This window comes from Adelges cooleyi, unplaced genomic scaffold, assembly GCF_023614345.1.
Source record: "Adelges cooleyi isolate 19-005CV unplaced genomic scaffold, UGA_ACOO_1.1 ACOO_flye_CR_arks_rails_tigmint_CR_PRNA_651, whole genome shotgun sequence".
Lineage (NCBI taxonomy): Eukaryota > Metazoa > Arthropoda > Insecta > Hemiptera > Adelgidae > Adelges > Adelges cooleyi.
In genome coordinates this window covers 7,804,150-7,831,857 of record NW_026096352.1, presented here as the reverse complement: position 1 = coordinate 7,831,857, position 27,708 = coordinate 7,804,150, and the positions used below count along the sequence as shown (strand labels likewise).

The 27,708-nt window shown below is 26.7% G+C and overlaps 2 protein-coding genes across 7 annotated transcripts in view; one reads left to right on the top strand and one right to left on the bottom strand.

Moving 5' to 3' along the window:
- The first annotated feature begins 707 nt into the window (after nt 1–707).
- On the top strand, nt 708–24,668 carry LOC126844273 (histone-lysine N-methyltransferase NSD2-like). 6 transcript variants are annotated; one of them, XM_050582340.1, is made up of 29 exons: nt 708–1,164; nt 1,747–2,132; nt 4,067–4,191; nt 4,280–4,362; nt 4,909–5,008; nt 6,183–6,514; nt 7,003–7,080; nt 7,179–7,259; nt 8,255–8,344; nt 9,849–10,495; nt 11,222–11,434; nt 11,547–11,672; nt 11,744–11,906; nt 13,405–13,555; nt 13,615–13,761; nt 13,840–13,985; nt 14,049–14,200; nt 14,273–14,429; nt 14,702–14,915; nt 15,756–15,845; nt 16,376–16,486; nt 20,643–20,741; nt 21,273–21,365; nt 21,497–21,592; nt 22,034–22,141; nt 22,268–22,363; nt 23,002–23,383; nt 23,444–23,610; nt 23,953–24,668. In XM_050582340.1, the coding sequence occupies exons 2-29, from the start codon at nt 1,763–1,765 to the stop codon at nt 24,484–24,486; spliced, it is 5,151 nt and encodes a 1,716-aa protein (XP_050438297.1). In that variant the 5' UTR covers nt 708–1,164; nt 1,747–1,762; the 3' UTR covers nt 24,487–24,668. The 6 variants fall into 6 exon arrangements, with proteins under 6 accessions (XP_050438297.1, XP_050438299.1, XP_050438296.1 ...); XM_050582342.1 differs by having other exon boundaries at nt 709–1,205; nt 21,273–21,323; XM_050582339.1 differs by having other exon boundaries at nt 709–1,205.
- LOC126844276 (uncharacterized) overlaps nt 6,828–27,708 on the bottom strand; it is a 114,599-nt gene continuing 93,718 nt past the window's right edge. The window contains exon 8 of the mRNA XM_050582347.1: nt 6,828–6,837. The gene's annotated coding sequence lies outside the window, so the exon portion shown is untranslated. The remainder of the gene's footprint in view (nt 6,838–27,708) is intronic.

The window sequence follows — 27,708 nt, the reverse complement described above, 5'->3', positions numbered from 1 at the left end:
TTACATTTTGAATAATTTTTTGTTTTTTAATAATAATTGTTTTAGTCAAGACGGATTAGCTAATAGTAGAACACCATATTTTATATGAAATTTCCTTATCTATATCATTCTTTTCAGTTAGTACTAACCCTAAGTATTTAAACTGCTTGGCTCTGCTGAAAACATAGTTTTTTATACAATTAAATATATAATAAATATGTATTCATGTATATATTTTAAATCCATAGACAGGTTAAATGATGCAAAAAAGACTTCTTTCAATTACTTGTAATAAATAAACCCCAACCCACAGGGGTTAGATTGTGAAAAGATCTATAAAATGTGTATATTGTTATAATCTCATTCCTTGGTTTTTATACATTGGAGCATTAACTACACAATGTGTGATATAAAAGACATAACTCTATAAGAAATGTTTTTTGTCTATTAGGAAAAATCAATGGAATAACTAATAGATTTATAATTTTAATTAAAAATAAATTATTTTAACATAATGTCATCTCACAGAACATATATAAGTGATAGCATGAATATTGATTACTACCGCCTGATAACGTTTGGAGAAAAGCAAGATGGCTGATACTGCGTATCACGATAGTTGACATCATACCTATCTATTTTGTCATGGGTGGCATGTACAGTTAGCAATCTAGTTTATTATATATATCTATGAACCAGAATGTCTACGAATCACAATCATTTTTGTAATATTATTTTTGGTTGCTGCGCGGACAATGTGAATTAGTCAACAAGCTCTGACACACCCTTAGCCATTTATTTAACAGGCTGTTGTTCCCAACATCATAACCATAGACATATTATAATATGTTTATGATCGTAACGGTCTTTTTCCCCCTCTGAGCAAATTGCGCGCGTTCCAAATGTTAAAAGGAGGTCTACGATACAAGGTGTACTATACAAAAACATTAACTACCAATGAGATGCTGCGGTCAGTGTTTATCGTTAGTTCGACAACGGACAAACAACAAAGTCGCGTCTTGGAAATCCGGTATTCGTAACAGTTTTCTTATTGAGTTGAGGCCTTACCTTTCGGTGCCAGACACCCAGAATACAAAACAATAATGAAGTCTTGACAAAACAACAGTGTAATTTACTTTCATCATGAACGTTTGAAAACATTACGCTATTGCTAAGAAGTGCTAGGTAATTTATACTCTGATGCCGAATGAATAATTGAAAATTCAGTAAGTACTTAAAGGGATTGGTAAGAAGTATTGTTCTATCTTGTTTATTTAATGCGTGGTGTCTGAATTTAGAATTATTTTATTTTTTAAAGTAGCAATTGATTGACTGATGCAATTAGAAATTCTACTTTTTTCATTTTTGTACTTTAAATTGTCCGGGAATTTATGTATATAAAATTGATAACCAAAAATTACACTTAAAAAAAAAACATGATATAGTAGAAAAATTGTTCTCTAAAAAAAATGTTCAAGATTTAAAATCGGTTTTCAGATTCCTTGTTGTATCATTAGATTGATCGGTATATTGAAACAAAATACATCTTAATTCCTTTACTACGCGTTTGATGGATAAAGATAAGAAATATCACTTTTTATTTACCTTAGTAGGAAATAATAATGTGCATTCATTTTTTGCTTATACAACATAAACTATTTTGCTATGATAATCAAATTACCAAATTTATATTACATTATAATTATAATGAAAATAATTACGTAATATGTATTATTTGCGTGCCCTAAATGTTTTATTTTATTACAGAACAACTTAAATCAAAATGGCAGACTTGGATGTTCAGGACAATGTGTCTTCTGAATCTGTTTATAGTATAAATGGAGTTCATGATACAAGTAAAACACTACAATCATGCAACGACAAATTTTTAGCCATCAAATCTTCAATGTCTGACGTTTCATCATGTCACCATTTATCAACAAATAATTTAGCTTTGTTACCAGAAAATAATACTTTAAATCACAAGGCGAGTGATAATTTAGTAGAGCCTTTGTCAAACAGTAATTTTCAAATAAATTCTGTAGACTATAAGGTAGGCGATGTCGTGTGGGCTAAAATTGGAAGATATCCTTATTGGCCAAGTGTTATTTGTTTGGAGCCAAACTCCAACAAGTATTACAAACAATATTCTAGTAAGTAATTTTTATTTGTGAAAGCTAAACTATTACTACTTTTTATTTTATGTCTTAATGTGTTTCAAACTATAATTACTAATTGACTTGGTGGGATTGATATTAAAAGAATCATATGTCCTTATAGATTTATTTTTTTTAGTATAATCATTATTACTTATTACTCAAAGTTGAATTAAGGCAATTTTTACTTTTTATATTAATGATACATTTTTCTAAAAAATATTTTAAAAGTGGGATATGTCATTTTCTCCAAAATGTTCTCTTTCATTTTTTTTTCTGCTTAAAAACCGTTGTGGTCTGAGTAAAACACAATCTGCCTAGTCAGGATTTTACAAGAACAAAAATTGGGGTATAATATCTTCTTAAATAGTATGATAATAGTTAAGTAACTATATTAACAGATTATAACGATTACAACTTGTAACATTGAATTTTGAAAATCTACAAGAACTGATGAAAGTACATATATTTAGTTTTGCATTTTCACAGTTGTATTGTAGATTAACTACTTTTTTTGAATTTATCAAAACTTTCAAGATTTAAATTATTAGTTTGACAATTTTTGAATTTATGACTGTGTCTAATATATTATAGTTTTGTGAAACGGTTAGATTTGTCAGACGGTGGTGCAAAGTATTTAAAGAATGACCTACCTAAAGGTACAAGTATACAACCACAATAGCCAATGGCAGATTATGCTAGTAGGAGGGTGGGCACTGGGCAGTGGCCTACTCATAACCTAAGGTCTAGTTTTTTCATACTTTACCTACTTTTACTATTCATCATCATGTAGCTTAACGGGCCATGAAGGCCCAACGCTGCCATCATGAGATGGTTTCTTGACGAATTCGCTTCCGGGATGGGTCGTCAATCCGTCGCCGGAGAGAGGGGGATGGCGGTTCCTTTTTACCGGACGATTGCTCGCCCAGCAATGGTGACCGAGTGTCGAACCGGCGACAGTGAGCGCTAACACACTGCCGCCTTACCCACTCGGCCACTCCTCCTCCAACTTGATACCAACTTGATATTAACTTTTACTATTAGTAAATTAAAATATTCTTTTAAAAATTTTTATTTACCAAACGTATTTATTATTACAATTATCACGATAAGTTCATACTTCAAGCCCAGTTCTGTATAGTAGTTATACATATATAAATATTTTATTTTATTTTATATACTATTTTCCTGCAATAACCACAATATACCTAAAAATATTTCAAATGTGCGCTCTAAATACTACCAATTCATGTTTAATGTCCTATTAGTGTTGTCAATAGTTTAATAGTACCAAGAAAATTTATGTTAACTTAAAATGACAACTCAACAGATTTTTATAAAATTTTAAATGCTTAGAATTCTAAAAGAGACTAGAGAAGGGTTGGGAGCAGGCTGGAGAGAAACTTTAGGTGGATGAAATTTTATTTCCAGAGCTAATTTTTCTTACTTGTCTTTTCTGCCACTGACCATAATATACCTATTAGAATATTAACTGTATAATAATTGTTTGACGTATTCCCTCAAAATGGTCGTTAAAAACTAGAAAAAAGGCCTTTTTGCCCAAGGTGGGGTTGTATTTTTTTCTTTGTTTTGTATTTCTAAGCCCAGTTTTTAAAATAAAAGTCTAGAATTTATGTATGGTGATCTAATTGGTACCAGTTAACTATAATTCATAATCATAAATTGTAATATTTTTTTATTATAGAAATACTAAAACTTACAAGACATAATTATGTCAATATTGCCTTTTTATAAATAATGTTGTTTATAGTTTTCGCCAACTACAAATTTGCACCAAAGAGTAATCTTGATAGTGATTTTAAAAATGCCTGCCCAAATCCAATATACTCCATATCCACTGTGCCTATTTATACCTTATACATATATACATTCATTTGAGCTATGTATAAAGTTGTGCTACATTTTTTTAGAACTTAGAAAAAGCTTATGTATACATGTCCGATTTTGCAATGACAATGGCAGAAGAAGCTGGGTGAGAGTAATAGAAAAATATTTAGGAAAAGATGAACTTCTAATAAAATATCCTACTTGTTTAGTAAGTTTGTATATCTATTATACCTATGATAATTGTTGTATGAGGTAATTAATTGTTAAAACTTAATTTTAATTATTATATTTTACAGGCATCAATAAAACAAAAAACTAAAATAATGGATATTTGGAATACAGCAGTTGCAGAAGCTGATTGCCTTATGACTTACAATATGTAAGTATACAATTTGTATTAATATAAGGGTATAACATAACCTCCATATAATATATTTTTCTAAATCACATTATAATCTATAATTTAAGTATAGCATTGTGGTTGTAAAACCACGAATAATTTAAATTTAACATATATTTTTATATTAAATTACTGTGTATTTAATTATTTCTAATAAAAAAAAAATCTTAGTTTCTTATGTAAAAAAAATAGTATTTTTGTGATAAATACAATGAAAACTAATACATTCAATTTTCTTTACGAAAAGTAGTTTGTATCACATTTTAAAACCAATATTAACTTACATTATAATTGAAGAGCTGCTGAGAAAAAAGATCAATGTACATTTTTTTTGAAAATAAGATTTTGGTATCAAATTATTTGTACTGACGTATTGTATATTTTATGCGCTCGAACTAGGGAAAAAACAGATTAGTCGAGAGTAACGACCACCCGTAGTTTAGACATACAGGAAAAATACATATTATATTATACTAATCTTGTTATAAAATAAATATTTTATTAGTTAAATTTAAAAAATTTCAGTGAAAAAAGACTGTTGGAATTTTTTAAGACATTTGTTATACCCAGTGCTGATATTAAGAGTATAAAATCTACAAAGAAATCGCCTAAACCATCCACAGCGGTAAGTAATACACTTAATTTCTTAAAAGGAATCATAGTGGAATTATATAATATTAACCATTGCGTAGTGTATATGTGATAAATAATTTTTTTAAAGAAATTTTGCATTTATCTATAAATTATTAAATACCTTTTAGCTTTCTACACATAGTGTACACTTATTGGATTAAGATTTAAAATTTGTACTTATATTTATTAGCTCTATGGAATAATATGGTATTATAAACTTTGAAATATTATTTCTATAAAGAACATATCATTCATTACGACTTGGTTTTAAGCAACACATGTGAAAAAGAGAAAAGGTATCTCTTGTCACAAAATTGATTATTTGAAATTATGCACTAAATTCTAAATATTTTAAGACCAAAATTGTTCTGCTATCTTGAAAATAAGCGGAGTTATGTTTGTTTGAATTTATGTTCAGAAATGAGTTTTTTGAGAAAAATTATTATAACATTAGAACATTGGTTCTTACGTTATCTTAAATCAAGATTTATATTTTTCGGATGGTATACACTTTTGAGCAAATAACTTTTGGCTACTATAGGTTTGTTCGTTTTAAAAAAGTGTAGTAGTACACACAGTTGATTTAAAAGTGTTGATTGTGATTTAATGTATACATTCTCCATACTGGTGGAAATGGAGGTGTATAGAATTTTCAGTAGAAAGTCAAAAACACCAAAAAACGTTTATTTTACTCTACATCTCTTCTAATACACTATTAGTACATACATATTTTTTTAAAACTGACAAACCTAATATGTTCCAGCTAAATATGTTCGGTGACATTATTTTTGCATTAATATTTTTCTATTACAATTTTTTTCTGCGTAAATATTTTTATACTTAAGATAAGTTTTTTTTACTTAAATATTTATTTGGCTGTATTATTTTAAAAAATGTTGCTCGGACAAAATATTTACGGCTAAAATACAGTTTTGGCTATTTATCTAAGCTCTCTTCGACATTGGCGTTAAATATTTCTTTAAACATACCAATAGTTAATTCTAATTTATGGTAGTTGAATAACTTTCTTAAAAATAATATGAAGGAGGTGTTTACATTAAATGATTTGCCTTAGCTGTCATTAAGTATTATGTAGCTAGTAACTTAACATTTCTTGTGATAGTGTTACCTACACTTCATACATCAATAAATGTATTTGTTTTTAGGAAAAATTACAAATTTACTCTAGAAAAAGAGCTCAAACAACATTTGTGGAACCCGAATGTAAAAAACAAAGATTGAAGATTGAAAACTTGTCTACTAGTGATTCTACTATATCAAAATCAATTAATACTCTATCAAGATCAGATAATATTGACGAACCTGTCCCTAATATGGTCGAAAGTTTTGTATATCTTGAAAATATAGAAAATAATGTCGAAGAAGGACATTTCAAAAAAACTTATATACCGACGTCCTCAATGAATGATAAGAATAACTTGCCTGATTCTGATTCTGAAAATGACGAAAACCATAATTCAGATAATGAGACATCTATGTAAGTATCATAGTTTATATCACTAAAAACAAAAACATTAAATTATATAATTTTATAGCGGCTATATTTCAAATTTAACGACAGTTGAACTTATAGTTTCAGTATTGTTGAACTATTTAACAACATTATAGTGTTATAGTCATTGAATATGTTTTCTAATCTATGACTTCTTATTTTTTTTAATTTAAACTACTTTCATAGAAAATTATTAAAATACTAAATGATTAGGATGTTTCATAAATCAGTATAAAATTTGTATTTATAATATATTTTTAACCAATCTTTAATATTAATTACTATTAAGATATAAAATTGCAGTTAATCTTTGTTAACTTAAAAGATTGATATAAAGTTTTTATAAAATATTTATTACTAACAAGTTATCAATATTTTAGTAATACTGTATATATGTCAATATTATACAATTGACAATTAAATAATTACGTACTATTACCCACATTCAAGTATATATTTAATTAATTTTTCAGAACTGATATGAATGATGACAATTTAATTGTAACCAACAGTAATAGAAAAGTAGAGGAGAGCTTAAAACTTCAAATAAAGTAAGAAATCGATAATGCTTGAGTTTTAACTTCAATTAGCTCATTTTGTATACAATAAAACAAGCATATTTACTATGTTATAAAATTGCTTTATATAGATTATTAGAAGAAAATGATGAACAAGAAAGGAAAAACACAAACTATTTGGTTCCTGTCAAAAAGAAAGTTAATGCTAAAAGGTATAATTATTTGATAAAAATAATTAAATTAGTGAAAGAAAAAACTTTTTAGAAGATATATATTTATTAATCATTTTCAGTCATCTAAGCTTCAATGCAGAGCTTAGAAGGTATTGTTCTTACAATGATGTGTTTTTATTATTTTTCATTTTTTTGTCTGAGCCCACAACATCTTTTAAACCGCTGAACCGATTGTTTTGTGTAGCAACTCTTTTTCATCAGAAATTGTACCTAAAACGTACCTTATTGGTCCAAAAATTAAAAAATTCACCCATTCCCCTTTAAAATCGAAAAAAATGTACATATTTTTCAACTTAAAATTGCGATGCTCTATAATTTTCTTTTAAATATTTGAATTAGTTCCAAATTTGTATGAAATATTCTTTCAGTATAGTAACATTGATAACACCAAAAAAAATTATTAAATCCTTTCCCCTAGAAGGGATAGAAATTTTTCTTTATTTCACTTTTTGAAGCAAAGTTTTTGGGAGTTATGTCTGAAAATTAAATTAAAGGTAAATCTAGAACGGAACTATAACATATACAATTTTCTCAAAAATCTGTATTTAAACTTTTTTTAATAAGGGATACCCCCAAAAAGGGGGAAATTTCATTGACTGTAGTCAATTACCAGGTTGCTATGCATAAGTGATTCAACAGTCAACAGGTAATGAAAATAATTTCATTATATTGTTAATATCGATGTATGGGGGAGTTATGGTAATATATTTTTATAGACAAACGAACAATCCTAATTGTATCCACCCTTATTTTAAAAATGAATTATTAAGTTAACAATTGTTAGTATATACAATGCTTTTAGCAATATTTGTATTTTTATCTATGAACACTGAACTTCCCTAACTATTACTACTACTACTACTCGCTTATGTATAATACTTTCTTACTGTGACCACCTATCCCTACTATGCCCCAACACCACCACTGTACTGGCTTTTTATATTATTTATATGCCCATTACTCTATTTTTACAGAACAACAAAAATGGGCATTAAGAAAAGTTCTAATTACATTTTGCAATATATGGACACTTTAGCAGATACACAAAAGTATGCATTGAAAATGTTAAGTAATTCCTATTTTAAATACTATATTGAAAATTATAAATATTTTGTTTTGATAGAGGTGCTCGTGTAGGGTATTTTTATGTTGTTTAAAATTTAAGTGGTAAACTATTAAACATTTTATGTTGGTATTAAGATTCTTCAATTTAATTCTAATATGTACTTCAACTAGCTATTTTTAGGACCATTTAGTATAAACATGCAAATGCATGAACTCAGGGTTTAATGATACTAATTATAAAAACTTAATAATAATAATTGATATTTTTAATAATAAAAAGTATTTTTATGATTAAATAAAGTAAGAAAGATAACTAAATAGCAGTTTTTTAGGCTTTAAAACTTTAAAAAATATGCTAATATGCAATAATAAAATCTTAAAATATTCTCTTAATATTCCATTTAAAAATATGCATAAAAAATTCTCAAATCTGAAACTAATCTCTAATTTCTAAAATATGCAAAGTAAAATTTTTTTCAACTAATTCACTGATCAATACATTTTTCATATTTTCATCTCCGTAGAGCTTTAACAGAAGCCAATAATTATATGCCAAACCCTAAAAATCCACTCTCTAAAATATGTGAATGTATGTAACATAAAATATAAATGTTCAATTATTTGTTTGAAAAAACAAATAGAACACAGCACAAAATTATAATTGCACATTATTTCATTGAGAGATAATAAATTTAAATATGAAAACATTTTGTTCCTGAAAGATATAGTTACCAATATAATGTTTTATTGTGATTAAAAACAATCTATAATCTGGTAATTGATAACAGATTTAGTCCAAAATACAGTTTTGAGACAATTAATGAGAATTTTTTTTTTTTTACATTTATTTACATGCACCTATGCCTAATAACACTCTCTCTCTCGAGTGTGATGCGCTTGTACTAGCGCTCTTCCTATTTCTGAAAACAATACTGGAAAGCTACGTAGTTAATGAGCGTCAGACACTTATTACCGATTACATGTTACAATTTTTGACAGATTTTACAAGAAACTTAGTTACGATTCGTTGCTCTTTTTTGCATCACTCATTTTTCTGATGGTACATTACAACATCACCCTTTATCTGTATAAAATTGCCTGCCTCTTTCTACAATCTACCCTCTCCTCCATATGTTATTGACCTCTTTTGAGGAGCCATTTTTATCTGTCACCTATCAGCATTTGTAATCAGCTTTTTAAATATTTTAAAGTTCCAAAGTTCCAAAGTTAATAAATCAATTATTAACAGAGTAGGAGGTTATTAATATGTGTTTATTACATTCATTAAAAATCTATGAAAGCTTTAACACATTCAATATAATATTATATTAACTTTGAAATAAAATTACAAATAATAAGAAAAGTAAATATAACAGTAATATAGAAAAATAGAATAATATTACTTCCTTAGATTTCTACTGAAATAAAAAGTTAAGTAATTCCAAAAAAAAAAATTGTAATTAAATGTAATAATATTATTAACTATTATTTTAATACTTTTAGGAACTCAATTAAAGTTGAAAATGAACATAGTCCAGAACCAACTAAAAGCGTAGCAACGTCTAAAACTGAAAGCTATAGTTCTGTTTATATATCTAGTCAAGAAAATAAAGAGTTATTTGTGAAAACACTAAAAAAAGCCTGTGTAGTGTGTGAAAATTTTAAAAACACAATTCGATGTACTGGTTTATGTCAAGACTATTTCCATAAAGAATGCTTAGCTAAAAGTGAAAACAGATATAATTTTCTGAAGCAGTCTATGAATGCAAATAATAAAAAAAATCAAGAGTTGAATGAAAAAGTGCACAACAAAAATAATACCAATGATAATTTTAATGACATGACAATAACAAAAGGAGAATGTTCAAACATTAAGGCTGAAAATGGCTTTAATCAACAAGGAAATGTTCAACAATTCAAGGACTTGGATAGTCCTACTGAAGATTCAACTAGTAAATCTTCTACAGAAAAAATTGAAAAATACCTTATTAAACCTAAAAATAAATTAACAAACAGCGTTAAAACTATCAAACCTATTGATTTAGAACACATGTGCAGTCTATGTAAAGCTAATAAAATTTATTGTTTCATATGTGGATTAAATGTTGATAAAGATTCTGAACAACAAAAATGTGTTACTTGCAAATTGGGTAAGTTATAGTTTGAAGGGCTATGGAGAAAAAAGATTAATGTCAATTTTTTTGAAAATGAGATTTTGGCATCAAATTATTTGTATTAATGTATTGTATCTTTTATGCGCTCGAACCAGGGAAAAAAACAGATTAGTCAAGAGTAACGACCGCCGGAAGTTTAGGCATACAGGCAAAATGTATTACGTTTTGAAATTAAAAACATGATTTTCTCAGAATGTTAAAAAAATTGACATAGATCTTTTTTTCCCGCAGGACTTCATTTATTTGTATTTAAATATATATATATATTATATTTTACAATGTCTTAAATCAAAGAAAAATATATGTGCAAAATTAACCAAAATTGTACCATTTAAGTAAAAATTAAATTCTACTTATATGTTAAATTTTAAAATTGAAAGAACGTAATGAACAATTTCTATGTTCTGAGTATTTAGTTTTTTATAAAAATTCTTATCCCCTTTTAATAAAATATGGATTTAAAATATTTTTGTAACTTAATAATGGGGTTTCTACAATGGCTATTCTCAGCAGCTTAACTTATTGCTTAACATGTATAATATAGTTTTTTAATTTAAGTTAATTAACTAAACTACTGAGAATTGTCAGAAATACATTTAAAGACATATATTATGTATTTAAATTTATTTTTGACAATTATTAATAGCTTAATAATTCAGTATCTAATAATATAATACTGATAAACTATAATTAATTTTAAAGCTAATTGTGGCAAATCATATCACACAAAATGTTTGGATGAATGGCCTCAAGTTCAATGGATTCAAGGTTCAAATAACAGTAGCCAGACAATAATTTGTCCTCTTCATGTGTGTCACCTATGCATCTCTGAGAATCCCAAAAGTAAATGTAAAATTAAAATACCTGCTGAAAAATTAATTCGATGCATTAAATGCCCAACTGCATACCATAGAAGTACGTAACATAAGCTAATATTATTATAAGAATTTAATTGACAACATTTTTGTAATAATTTTTTTTTTTAAATTATTGTAAACTAATGCTAAATCACTTAATTTTTACTTAGGTGAATACTGTTTACCAGCCGGTAGTAGAGTTTTAACATATAATAATATAGTATGTAGCAGACATTCTGAACCAAATAATAAACAAGCTCATATAAATGCAACTTGGTGTTTTATTTGCACTCAAGGTACGTTTAAATTATTGACTTCTGTACTTGAAAATGTTTTAAATATTTTATTTTTAATTACATTGAATTAGGCGGTTCATTAGTTTGCTGTGATTCATGTCCAGCTTCATTTCATATTGAATGTTTGAATTTACACCCGTCAAAGTTTGAAGGTAGTTTCACATGTGAAGAATGTCAAACTGGCCGATATCCACTCTACGGCGAAATCGTTTGGGTTAAAATTTCATCTTACAGGCAAGAATGATATATGTCTTAAGAATATGATGTTTATTTTTTATTTGTATTACATTTTTTCTATATTTATCCATGAACTCTGGGATCTGCCTCTTCTTTGATTACTTATTTTGCCTTGTTTCATATCTACTGGATATTATATTCATTTCACAGGGTGGTAGTAGACCTTTTTTAAAACAGGAATTTTTTCAGAAACTAATTAATTTTAGAGGTTTTCATAAAGACCATACATCCAATTTTTAAATAATGTATTATGCTAGCTCTACACTCACGCCTCTCAACTTTCGTGAGGCGCCAAGAGTACTTACCAACTATACTCTCGCAGAGCCTCGCTTTTGGTTACATATTGGATCATCGTCGCCTCGCCTCATGTTCTTTGACTATCGCCAAAAAACCGCCAGATGGTGAGACAATACGAGGCGAGACGAGCGAAAGCATCGACCACACTCGCGTTTGGGTTACCTTGCGCTGCCTTAGCAAGAGTGTGGAGCTAGCATTAGGTATTAATGTCTTCCTTGATTTAAAATACTTTTTGTACTAAATACGATAAAATACAATTTTAGGTTCTTTAGAAATTATAATATTTTCTTATAATAATAAAGTAGTTATAAAAAATTTAATTTTTTATATTTAATAAATTATTATTAATTATTTTTTAACAAGATCACAAGACAACCTTGTTCTGTTAAATTAAGATTTAGTGACTTGAGGCGAATCTCTCAAATGACCAATTTAAAATACCTTAAATCAGAAAATATATTAATTTCGAACCACATCCCCATTAATTTAAGATGTAAACATTTTTCTATTATTTTACAAACATTACAGTAATCATTGGTATAGCTCTTTGTTTTCACTTATGTGACTGTTTAAATAGAACACCTATATGCCTTATAAAAATCGCCCATCTACATGACCAATTGTTTTGCTAATGTGTCTTAGTTCTAGAAAACATAGACTTTTTTAGTATATCATTGATCTTATTATAAGGTATAATTGTTTACGAATTATACCTTATTTATGGCATATTTAATAAATATGCCATAAAAAGAAAAGCGGTTTTAGCAATTTTGTTATTTTAAGAAAACGTTATCATCTCCATAAGACATAAAATCCTATTTATCAAAAAAAAAAAACAAATAAGAAAAGACCTAAGGACTTATCCTATAATACTTATAAATTGGATGTGTGGTCTTTATGAAAAATAATAGTTCCAAGTGACAATGGTACCCAAATAAAACGCCTACTTTAAAAAAGAAAAAAAAATAGTAGCTCCAGAGACCTCTAATATTAATATGTTCTGACAAAAATTTCAGAATAATTTTGCTTAATATAATATGGTATTTAAAAATATTCAGTGATAAACCAAATCAACTTAAGAATGGATGTTAATTTTTTTTTTGATAAGTTTATAAAGTATACAATACATATATTTCTATTATGTATTTTTTTTTTAAATATACTCGATTAATATTTTTTGTTATATTTATGTTGTTAGATGGTGGCCAGCTCAAATAGTTTTTCCAAATCAAGTTCCTGCATCAGTTAATGCTACTGTACACAGTAGTGATCAGTTCGCCGTTCGATTTTTTGGTACTTATGATTACTATTGGGTTAATCGTGGTCGAGTTTTTAATTTTCATGAAGGTGTAAGTATACTTTTCTTTTAAACTTCTATATATATATATTACATTTTGAGTTATTATAGGATGACGAAAATATGTTAGTTAAAATTAAATGTAAGGCTATTGACCAAGTATTTCAAGATGCTGTTATAGAAGCAGCTCAAGCGCATAATGCTTATATCATAGATAAAGATAGATATGATGCTAAAGAATTAAACGAAACTTTAAAAGTTAGTAGTTTTCTACTTTTTACTTTCTGATAGGGTTGTTAATTGTATTGTACTAATATTACTACATTGTATTTTTAGAACCCCCCAAAGTATACGAAAATAAAGTTCAACAGACCTGTTGGTAATGTAAAAGAAATGGAAACTAGTTTAATCCCAATGACTTCTTGTGAATGTGATCCAACTAAACCAAATCCATGTGGTCCAGATTCAGATTGTATAAATAGGTATAATCATTGTTATAAGTATATAAATAAGTATATAATAAAAATTCCATTTATTTAATGTAGGATGCTAATGTTTGAGTGCCAAGCGCGATTATGTCCTGCAGGAGACAAATGCAATAACCAAAGATTTGAAAAAACGTTGTACCCAACTATGGAGCCTTTTTTAACAGGTGATAGGGGCTGGGGTCTTCGAATATTAGAGGACATAAAAGAAGGTTAGATATGGGTTTTATATGTTTTTTTAGAAAAATATTTAATGTATAAATATATATGTTATGAATGTTAAGGATCATTTGTGATCGAGTATGTTGGTGAAGTTATTGATGAAGAAGAATTCAAAAACAGATGTCTTGAAATGCAAAATCAGAATGAACATAACTATTATTTCCTGACTATAGACAACCACAGAATGATCGATGCTGGACCAAAAGGAAATCTTTCAAGGCAAGAATATATATTGGTTCAATATTACATTTTTATTTAGTTTCAAGACTCATAATACATTTATTATGTTTTAATATTTTATAATCATTTAGATTTGATTAAAAAAAAAATAATAATAACTAATACATAGTTATTTTATAGTTCATTTAATTATTATCTTTAAAAATTAAAGCAAGACATACTTACAGTACTAACTTTAAGTTTCTTACATTGTTTCGGTTCAAAGTTCAAACTTAAATTATATGTTATTATTGTTATTTATTTTTTATTAGGTTTATGAATCATTCATGTGAACCAAATTGTGTAGCTCAAAAGTGGACTGTTAATGGTGACACAAGAATTGGACTTTTTGCTTTACAAGATATTTCGGCTGGGACAGAATTAGTATTTGATTATCGTCTCCAAAGCTGTTCAGGAGTAGAAAAGAAACCATGCCAATGTGGAGCAACACGATGTTCTAAATTTATTGGTGTCAAAGTAGACAAGGTATTTAGAACTATTATTTTATTTAAAAAAAAAAGAGTGGTATTTGAAAATGTTGAAACCGTAGACTTAACACTAATGAATGGTGCTTAAATAGTTATCGAAATATGTTGTGTCATTTTGTAGTAAAGGTTTACACCCAAATTATTATATAAAATTAGGGTTTTTTTTTTAAATAAATAGGTTACAATTTGTTTATATAATATTGTACAATTACATAAATAGAAATGTTTTTAATAAGAAAAACTATAAAATTGTAAATATTTTCTAAAAAATTAGTATCTTGTGTTAAATTTATCACTAACTTTTTTTGTACTACCAAAGTAATATCGCTTATAGTATGACAAAATACTAATTAATGAAATAAATTTTTAAATAAAAAAGTTGTAAAAATTACAATCAACAACACGTAATCTTGTATAAAATTAAAAACTTATAGTTTTAAATGCAAATATCTTATATTTTTTAAAACAAGGAGGGAATTGGGGTGAGAGCCTTGTATATCGACTAAGATGGCAGGCAGATATTCTTTATTACTGAATGAATTATAGATAGGACCTATAAAAGAGGACAGGCACTCCATAGTGTCTATGCCCCGTCGTAACTCGAAGAAATTGGAGGGGAGAGCTAAAAAGTTTTAACGTTATAATCCACAAGTTTTTGCTTAGGTTATCTAGACAATAATTTTCTCGGGTTCAACCTAGGTAAAATCATTTTTGTAAGTAGACAACTACTTATTATGTTGCATATTCCTTGTGCTGGCCTTGCGGATTATTTATACACATTATGTTATTAGTTTACTTGAATTTTATTTATTAAAATTAAAACACTACTACTTGACAGGATGAAGAAAAGAAGAAACTGATAGCTTCTGATGAAGATAAAGCTAAAAATTATTCAAAGAACAACAAACGAAAGTCATCAAAACATAAGGTAACGTATGCTTAAATATTAAAAATATAATTTTTTAAGGAAGTGTAAATAAAGTTTTTTTATATGCACATATTTATAATAAGGAAAACAAAAGCGGACGATTTGTCAGCATTTTCAAAAATCAATCTAGTGCTATTTTCTGAATCTTGATTGATTTTGGAACAACTTGGGACCTGGTACATCTTTGTAGTTCAAAAAAGTTATTGCACATTAAAGTTAGTAGATAGGAATAATTTGCAAATGTTTTAGTATTTTTCTCAAAAAAAATTTGCCTACAAGAGGTCTATATTCGCTTTCCTTATTACATTTATGGATTCCTATTTCTTTTTCATACAACATTTATTTAGCAGAAACTAGTATTTGTTATTTGCTACTTCAGTTTACAGCGATTTATGACAAAGTAGATTTAATGTCTGTAATAACATACAATATGTTACATACCTTTAATCATTGTCATTTAAATGCTTGTATTTAATGGCTAATTAATGATCCCTTCCATTTTAATTGTTATTTTTTATTATATTCAATAGGCTGATACATCTGATATAGAAAAGACTGATGAATCTAAAAAATCAAAAATAAAACCATCAACTGTTGGAGAAACTTCTAAATCATCTAAAAGGAATACAAGTGTAGTTAAAGTATGTAAACAAATATAAACATCTGTAAATTATATTGTAATTATATATTATTTTAGAGTTTTTTTAGTATTTAGTATTGGATTCTGATACATATACTAGTGTATCAGCTATTCAAGTACTTTTTTTTAATAACCTGATTTGCTATTTGAGAAGTATATCTCATTTGTTGTATAAGATATTTTAAAACTAATATATAGTAATAATGTACTAAAACTTGGTTTCTTTCTTTTTGTGAACACTAATTTAGCTTATACTAATTAGTAATTTTACTTTAAATTTAAATAAAACTATTTTTCTATGTATTAATAAACCTAGTGAGTACTATTATTATAGTATAAATTGACAAGTAGTAATTTTGCATGATATGTACAAATCATATTTCATTATTAGAAATGTATTGTTGGATGCATAATAAGTAACACATCATGTAAGTTACATGAAGTATTTATAATTAATGGTTCCAGCCAGAAATATAATGGCATCCAATGAGGTTATATTCCTTGCACAATGCCAATAATGTATGACTATACTAGCGATATATATGAATTTTAAAAATATTAATCTGTCACATTATAAAAGCTTAATGTAATAGAAATCAAACTAATTAAATTAAAAAACAGAAAGCCTATGTGCCGTGTAACTAAATTATTATTCAAGAACCACTAAATGTCTATTGATTTATTTAATGTTAAATAAACATACGTACAATCTGGCACTAGTCATTATAAATAATAAAAAAATATATATAGTTTCCGATGTTGAACAAAACTAATCTGCTGCAGCTATTTACTGGTTGATGAGCAGTTTAAAATAACGACTACAGTTAAAGAAATGCGTACAGAGAAAATGCAAAAGTTAATATCGTTTTTTACTCTTATCACATTTAAACTCTAAAATGTGTTTGATATGTAGAATAATGAATAATTTTTTCATTAAACAATATTAATAGACGATATATCATGGATTATTTTTTCTTTTATAAATATAAGGATTTAACTAGTTAAAACAAATTTTATGTTTTCGTAAATGCACACATTTTTTTAGTTTAATGTTTTTTTTTAATAAATTACTATAAATTTGTCATTTAAGTTAGGTATACTAAATTGTACATGCTTTCAAAATATGATTCCAATATATGTCTTTTAAACTTAATTGGACCATATTTATATTTATATATTTAAACAATTTGCCTGGTTGGTACGGATTTTAAGCAATTAACTTTCGAACTTGGAGCATTTTAAAGTTAAAGCGTCACACTACTCAACTACTCATTTGTTTCAGTATAACATAAGTAACTCAATATTTCAGAGGTAATTATATAAAACATAGTTATAATCGCCAAATTATTTTTATTTTAACTTACACAAATTTTAACGTGTTAAAAATGTAAAATGTTTACTAATCCAGTAAAACAAATCGAGATAAACATGACTTATTTACTTTTTTTTTAATTTCGAAAATTAAGTACTTGCGGATACTAGTTTGACGACTGTCTAACTTACTACAGTTGGAATCTACTTCATTAAATTTTATTTCAAATTGATATTTGCCAAACTGTGGTCTAAAAATAAATGTATAATGAATCAAAAGTTCATCAAGATAATATCATAATTCCAAGAATGTTACATACATCGTTCTCAGAAGTCAACAAATATTATTGACTTCAATTTCAACAACATTATTTATCGATAAATATTATTAAACAATTTTAAATCGTTTTTAAAAAAAATGTTAACAATGCCATTTTTTGAGTCGTAAAACTGCTACAATTTTTTTTCTCGATTTCACAACTGCAAAATCATTGATGGTTTTAGTAGTAAATTTGATTTTTCTAGCTCTTTTATTTTCCATTGATAATAAGCTAATAATAAATAATATCTATCGATTTATAATATATGATTTATATTTGATTCTATACTGAGCCATTCAACCGTTCCTGTCCCGTTAAACTACGCAGATAATTTTTAGTTAAATTTTTTTTTTTTATCTTTCTGTTCTTGTATCTGTTACTGGAATAAATTAAACAAGCTGTGCAGACATTTTTAGAGTTGTCATCAAAGAACTAAGTTCTTTTTCTATTTCCGATTGTTTGTACCAATTATACTAACAATTTTAGGGTGGTTGACATAGGTATGACAGTTAAAGCAAAGCTATTTGAAGACAGTTGATGGTGATAAGATTGGTTAGCGATAAGTAAAAAAATATAGCTATGAAGAGTCGCCGCTTGCTGATTCTTTCCATGCCCCCAATTTAAGGGTAGTTTTACAATACTGAACCTATAGGTTAAACTACTTAAAATTGAAGTATAGTTGATGCAAACGGTCTTTGAAAGCAGATTTAATCAAGAGCAAATGCGAACGTAATAGTTGTGTGTTGTAATAATATAACTTGTATCAATCATTTGATAGAAGTATTTTTCTGGAATAATTAATCTTTCGTCATCTTTAAAGCTCGTCGAAGATGATGTAATGCGCATTATGCATCTTGTCTTGCTTTAGGCACTCCTATAGTTGCACCCGTTTAATGATTTTATCGCGAAATAGATAATATAAGTCTAAATTCACCACGTTATTACTGTTGGTCATAACATTTCAAAACTATTTCGCAAATTGTCGCATTTCTTTACATGTACTCGAATGAAAAATTAATTATTTTGACCAAGTATATTTAGGATTTGAAAACAATTGATATGGTTTAAGTTTTGAATAAACAATGTTTATATTACCTATCATTTTTTAATTAAATTTTTTATGCACATTTAGTTAATTAGGTAGATAGGTACTTTACTGTATTTTAACCATAATTAAATTTATTTTTATTGCAAGCCGCAGTAAGCCAAAGTAGCAAAATTCTCGGAAAACTTAAAAATGGTAAGTGCACTTACTATTGTCCGGTATAATTTTATAAAATAAATGTTACGTCAAATTAAGGTGGAAGGTTTCCCAAGTTATTAGAGTCTTCATCAATGTTATTTATAACCATACTAACACATGTCCTAAACATAATTGCTAAGTCACAATACAAGGTGGCTTTTTTTAAAGTGATCCATAGCTATATTCTCATACAGCATTAGGTAATTGAATTTTTTTTTCTGTTGCAATTATACACAATGTAATCCCAATTTTTTTCAAACTATGTTTTTAACCTCCTTCCAAACAAATTTTTTGTTAATGAACTTTTGAAACTTAAATGATAACGTATATATTTTATTAACTTTTTTTAATTAAAAATAATTTACTATAAATTTTAGCTATAACTTTTAAAGTTAGTGTTTAAACGTTAACATGGTAGGGGTAGTGCGGTTGAGGATAAAAATACTACATTCCACTCATCTCGCCCTAAACTTTAATAACTTCAAAAATAATTATCTAAAACTGGTTATCGACCAGTCATAATTTTAGAAAATTATTCTTTATTTAAAAATTAGATAAAATATATACGTTACCATATAAGTTTCAAAAGTTTATATAAAACAAATTTATTTGGAAGGGGATTAAAAACAGAAAAGTTTATGAACAATTGAGATCACGAAAACACTACAAAAAATAAGAATTCAATAATTAGTTACACCATAGAAGATATTCCACGGATCGCATAAAAATTCACACTGCATAGTTAAATAGTCAATATTTGTTTTAAACATATAAACTACAGTTTTATTATGTTTTTACTTTCAAATAATTAATTGATTATGCTGTAAAATTATAATGTTTATGTGATATAATAATCAACAAGTCGTGAATAGATAGTTGATGAGTAGATGGTCGTATAGTAACAACTAACAAAACCACTTAGGTAACCTAATATGAATTAATATAGCTCTGTAATTATAAAATGAATTAATAGTTTTTTATTGTCTTGGGTTTTTGTTAACCATTTATATTATTCATCAGTTTCAATTAATTAATTTTTATTTAATTTAATTAAAATTTTACACTGGCAAAGGATTAAAAAAGGGAGGGGGGGGTCTAAAAAATAATTTAAGCCAAATAACCCAAAATTAAATTAGGTGGTTGGTATCATAATTTTTTACTGTAACGCTAGTATCTACAATTTGTTTGTGATGTTTAAACAGGTACTACTCTAATATTGCTTAATATATTATGTTAATAGTATGTTACTAATGTATTATATTTTGATAATGTTTATTGTTTAGGGTGTTACATCATCAGAACTTAAAACATGTTCAAAAAGAACCAAAAGAAAGCTACGAAATAGCTTACTGGCTCAATGTTCAAGCCAAACATTGAAAACAGTATGCCTTATTAGTATTTTAAGCAGCGAAGAAAAAAGTAACTTTATTTTTAACTTTTGAGGAGAAACAACAAAATTTTGATTATGATATTTATTTCAATTATTTATGTATATATTTTATTTTTATACTCCCAAACCGTTTTTTCAAGAACAAAAAATTTATTTAAGATTGAGAAAACTGAAAATAAAAGACTACCGATTCGTTTTTGTTATCAACTACAAATTGATAAAAATTAAGTTACGTCTTTCTTCGCTGCGGCAATCGTGAGTAGATGTACATCTTTGAAATATAAGTATATTAAATATTTACGAGAAATTAGGTTTTATAAAATAAATGTCAAGTGTGTTTTGTTAAAGAATAATACGTTAAACTCTTAAGATTCGTTAGGGCCAAAAAAAAAAATTGAAGTACAAAAATTCTAATAGTTTATCTGGGGATCTAAATTAAAACAACTTATATTTTCAAAAAGAAAATATAAGAAACAAATTTAATTGAGTAATATTCATTAATCATATATATTTCTAATTTTAGAAACCTGATATAAACCAACAAAATGATGATGTAGCCAAGACTAAAAAACATGTAAATCCCATTAATTGTGAAAATAGTACACAAAATTCTTTAGTAATTATATATTTTGCATTTAATTATATATTTAATTAATTTATAAACACATTTATTAATGCATGACTAAGAAACACGAATCATAGTTTATATATATCTGTATTCATACTTATGCAATTATTTTTATTTAGGTAACTAATGTGTTATCTATAGCTGTAGGAATAAATTTGGAACCTAGACTGAGTTTAAAAAGATTGGCAAAAAGCAGGCATTCCTTTTTATCGAAAGTAAGTAGAAGACATTTTTGTAGCCAAATAAACAAGTACAGAGAAATCGGCACCTTAATCTGTGCCTGTAAGCTTTTGTATAATTTTGTTATGGGAATTAATTTTGTTGCAATGTTAAATTAATAACTTGTAAGAGAGCGTCCTGTCTAATGTGATACTTAGGTATTTTGGGTGGGTATTGTGTTTAACGTGGCGCCTGTAGAACATACCATTCAGCGTATCATTGGTCGGTCTATTGTTTAGATGGAAAGTAGAATCTTCTGTTTTGTTCGCATTCGGTTAGTTTTCAACAAATGAAGTATTTGTTCAGTATTTAAAAATCTGTGTTTAATAATTGGTTTTATATACCCAAACCCTTTCCTGTCAAATATTTTTTTTGCCTGAGACAGAAAACTAAAAAAAGGACTATTTGGTTTTAACCATACATTTTTCTAATTATAGGAAAATTATATGAAACAACAAATTGATGATACAGCCAGGACTAAAACTAGAAAACCAAAAAAACCTGTAAATCCCATAAATGTTGAAAAAAATACACAAAATCATATGGTAATTATATATTTTTCAATTAATAATATATTTAATTAATTTTTAAACTTATTTATTTAATGCGTGACTAAGAAACACGATTCATAATTTACATACATATATATTTATGCAATTATTTTTATTTAGGTAACTAAAGTGGTATCTGAAGCTGTAGGAACAAATTTGGAACCTAGACAAAGTTTAAATAGATTGGCAAAAAGCAGGCATTCCTTTTTATCGAAAGTGAGTAGATCTTGTAGATGACATTTTTCATAAGAAATATAATTATAACTATAATACATGATATATGTACACATATAATATTCAAGCTTCAAGAATTGGATATATTTGTTTTTGATTATTAGGTTAAGTTATCAATAAGTTTGCCCAAGTATTGATGACTTTTTCTCCAACATATCAACAATGATTTAATTACAATTAATATATAATATTAATATACTAATTAAATAATTAATACTAACATACATAATTAGTATTTCCTATGTCAAACGATACACATGTTTTTTTTTACATATTTCTCATTTCTATGAGTTAAAAAACTAGTTATATATTTTCATATTATTATTAAATTTTATCAAAATTTAATCAATGTAAGAGTTTGCTTTTTAAGAAAGTTGAAGTAGTAATGATCAACAACAAAATATGTATCTAAGATAGCATGAATAAAATAAGTTACATCCAAAATGATTTCATAATTATTGAACGCTATACATTTTATTATGCATACAATCTATAAAAATTTTGACTTCATCATAATTCAAAATCTTCAGTTTTCAACAAAAAATTGTTTGAAAATGTTTATTGATCTCAAATTATTTAATTGCGTTACTCTAATACAAATATGAAATTGTATGTTTTAGAATTTATCTGATGATAATAACACTAAAAGGAAAAATATTACTGCTATGATAATACCAAAAAAGGAAAAAAAATGTGAAGTGAATACTGTTCAGAATAAAAAGAAACACAGAGGGACTTTATATCAAAATAAATTTGTAAAATTTGTATACAAAAATAATTGCAAAGATATTATACATAAAAATAAACAAGAAAAAATATTACTTAAAACGAAAGTAACAAAAAAATTTAAAACTAATAAACATAGTTTACTAACTAAAGACAGTAACAAAAATGAGACATGTTTAGTTAGTGGAAAGAGGCACGCAAAATTGTCATGTAAAAACAAAAAGTGTCCCAGAGTTTCTCATCTTTGTTGTAAAAATAAGTCAAAATTAGGAAAATGTAAGTTTAATAGTTTTGTATGCAATTATAAATTTAATAAATAATATTGTTTGCTTTTAGCTAATTTCATCTGTCCATCTCAATTATGTTGTATTTGTAAGAAAAGAAAAGTAGTAGATAAATGTAAATTTTGCATCAAGTCATTTTGTATAAATCATGTCAAAGGAAATACATTTAAAGATCCAATAGATGATGGAATATTATGTATTACTCACTATTCAAATAATGTAAGTTAAAGAATTTAATAATTATTTACAAACAAACCTAAGGCGGATTTAAAGACTTTCTGTCTGTGTTATTAATAAAGAAAAAGACTGGTAAAGTAATATGACGCCCTCTTGAAATAGTTACAATATAAGCTAGGTTTTCACTAGGCCGGCTAAACAGAGGGGACGGCACAGTGGCTCTATAATGAAAGATTAGAACTTATCATACATATATATGGAGAGCACATACATTTTTCTCGAGGACCGTGTCACGCCTTGTTACACTGCATTGACCTAGTGGACACCAAGCTTATGTTACCTGCTCACAAATCAGTCATTGCATAAAACCATATTTGCTTTTAGAAACTGTTCTCCAACAAAAGTTATCCGGCAGTTGTTGTTCCAAAAGCTGTAAGGAAATTAAGCAATAAGACAGTGAAAAAAGTAAAACCACTTGTCACTGCAAGTATAACTCCTATTCATCCTACCAAGTCATTAACTGAAGTATCAATTCCATTAAATGACACAGCGGAAGATTTATCGCAACCACCACCTTATACAATTGAAGAAAAAGACTACATGCTCACACAAGTTATCAAAGATGAATCTGATCGTGAATTTATACACATTGGTGGCTTTAATGTTACCACTGTATCAAACCTAGTTGTAGAATCTAAAAGTAATTTATTTACTTCTGTCAATACAGATGGTGATATGTTGAAACCATCGTCAGCCAATGTTGTTATTGATATTGAATCTGCATCTGCTTTTTATCAACCCATAGATAGTTTGAACCTACTGACATTTGATTGTGGAAATAATGCTAGCCATGATTATGTTAATGTCCATTTTGAACCTGAAATAAGAACAGAATGGTTGGCAGACGCTGAACTATAATGCTAGTTTTTATTTTATTCTATTATTACATTTTTTCTTGTGAAACTTCAATTATCATAAGAATTTATTTTGTTTTATTTAATGCTTATGACACTTCTCTTTTCTATTTATTATTGTAATACAACAATAAGAAAAGAATACTAATTTAATATTTGCCATTTAAAATTATATAGTATTGTTTTTTTTATTTTGATTTTTTTTTTCTAATTTTATAAAATAATTTAATAGAACATTGTTTTTTTAATTTGTTAAGTAATATTTACATTTTTAAGTACATTTAATCTTATATAATATAATAAGTTAATTTAAATACACATTGTGCACATTACCATCTTTGACAGTTAATACGAAACAGGATTCTTACGATGATTTTTTTTTTTTTAATTCCCTCATCTTCTTTTGGTTCACCATGATACACATACAAAATTAATTGTGGTGTATACGCAGTAATGCATGTCTACTATGGACTTATAGTCTAACTGACAATGAAAGTTTATTGCCATTTCCATAAAGTAAACAGTGTTAACTTAACTATCAAATAATCAGAGAAAACATGTAAGATGTATTTATTTTTAATATATTAGATATTTTTTATTCTAATTTATTTAATATTTCTAGTAAATTCTCAATTTGAGCTTTAGTTACACTAGCGAACTTCAATGCACGTGAACTGTTCATGCTACATATTAGCAATCCACTTGATGTTTGTTACTTATTGCAGTTTGGGATTCAGGTCACGTGTGTTGATGAGCCTTTCAATTTAAATCTAATCGTACATTTTACTAGTGTATAATTTTAAAATTATATTGAAAAATGTTTAGCACAGTGTGATGTAAGTGATTTGTTTTTTAACGCTTTGAAGAATGTGGTACTATAATAGTATGTAAAAGTAAAACCATACATTTAGGAGATCAGAGATGCACTTCAAGAAAGATCTAGCTAGAACTTTCATTACATGAATATTTTAATCAGCGTGTTTTATATTTATCTATAATCGTTTAAATATTATAAATATATGTATACATACTAAGGTTTTGCCATTGCTGTTAGATTGGAGGAAAATTAATATATATCCCTCCAAGGGAAGAAAATTGTTTTTTAAATATTCTATACTATTGGTATATACCTATTAGATATGTAGCATTTCAATAATAGCTCATAATATAAATTTCTATACAAAATAGTAGAGACTGGTAAAATAATTATGATTTATGGTATGATCCGTAGTTACTATATAATTACTATCCAGGCATAGTAATTTATTATTTTGTTATATATCATCTTGTAGCTTAACAGACCTTGAAGGTCATCATAATATTTTTTGACAACTTTGATTTCAGAACAGGACCCAAACAGCAATGTAAATAAACATTAATTAATTATAGTAGGTAATGTTATATTAATTAAATAAGCAAGTAAATCTATTATAGTGGACAGTGGTTAATAAAATATTTTAAATAATTATTAATTTTTTGATCATATAAAATATATGAGATATTATACATTTATGTAACATTATAATGACATAATTTACAAAATTTAAGATTACACCTATTCACCATTCACATTTTAGCTTTGCCAACAGCCTTAACTCCTCCGGGTTGCGTTGCTGTGCTAAGTTTTATATTACTTGTTTCACTGTTGCCTGTAGACAAAGCCAAAGGGTGTAACCGAAAATGTTTTAATAATTAAATAACAATCCTATGCAAATATTAACCAATTTATTATGCCACTGCCATATGAAACATATAGTTAAGTCTAATTATACTAAATGAGTTCTATTCATTACTATTATGATAATACTTTATTACATCGAATAAACATGAATAACACAAATAAAAGTAATTTTATTTTGTGTTTTGTAACAAATATTTATGAGTCATATAAGTAGTCTTTTACAGTCAATATGGAAAAAATTAGGAGTTATTTTTTTTCTTGTGTCTCCTTCTTTTTTTTCTTGCAATCATTTCTTCTACAGTAACATCTACGTCCATTTTACCATGTTCATTCAGATCTCGTTGGAAAACACAAAGTCTCTTCATCATTGCTTCCACATCAGGGTTCATACCATTAAACGACAGTCTCGCCATGGGTATTACATCGTAAAATAACTCCCAACTATTACTTTTGGTAACATCCTTCTTTGTTTTGTGATCAGGCTTGGTGATCATCACTTCACACTCAGTTTTTACCACATCAGGATTCATGAATTTCATTTTCATCAAAGTCTTTGAGAAGCTTTTGCGAGGTTCTCCTTTCGTTGGCTTGACTTTTCCCATTTTGAACGGTCAACTAGATAAATTTATAATTATGTTACAACCGTATAAATGTTGGTAATTTGTAAAGACTAAAGATTGTTAGTTACTAGTTAGTCAATAGACTAAAATAATAAATGTATTACACTGTACAAATTAAAACCACAGATTATATGAAAATTAAAACCAAAATACGAATAAACAATAAGTGATAACGCGATAACATGAACATTACAATTTAAATGATAAGAAGTAAAAATATTAAACTTCCTACCTTTTGTTCGGGAGCACGCACGACACGGAGCCACTCGACAAACAGCCACCCGAAGAGATGCCAATATGTACAACACGTACAATATGTATGTAAAATGCATAGAACTATAAAGAAATAATATCTTTATAGGTCTATGATAAAATGCACGATTATTATTTGTGTATGTTGTGCGGCCGACACCACGTATTATAACGGAGTAATAGAAAAAAATGTAATTTCCAAATTGTGTATCAATAAAAATAAAAAAGAGTAACTTTGTAGAAAATATTACATTTTTATTAAAACCCCTATTGTATAGTAAACACTGTTACTATATTAATTGTAAACATTAAAATTTACTCAACAGGATTTATCGTTAACTCACGCTATTAATAATAATTATTATGTTTCTAAATTCTTTTACTCTATTATTATAAAATAATTATACATGTTTATATTATTAATACTTATTTATTAATATAATACATTATACATAGGCAAAATAATTATGTATATTGCAACGATATTAATTGAATAATACTGTAACTTGCTTTCATGTATTCCAATTAAATTACAAATATATTTTAAATATAAAAAAAATGAAGTTATTAAACATTGTTTAATTTGTGTGCATTTTCATGAATATCGGAATGAAAGATCCATGTATATATTATATATAAAACTAAATAGTATTTGATAAAGGTTTTTACTTTT

Bases quoted from the DNA above. Each gene is read 5' to 3' on its own strand.
- LOC126844273 (XM_050582340.1), top strand. From the start codon at position 1,763: ATGGCAGACTTGGATGTTCAGGACAATGTGTCTTCTGAATCTGTTTAT. The intron at 13,556-13,614 runs GTAAGTATACTT...GAGTTATTATAG, and splicing joins TTTTTAATTTTCATGAAGGT to GATGACGAAAATATGTTAGT. The intron at 22,364-23,001 runs GTGAGTAGATCT...TGTATGTTTTAG, and splicing joins GGCATTCCTTTTTATCGAAA to AATTTATCTGATGATAATAA.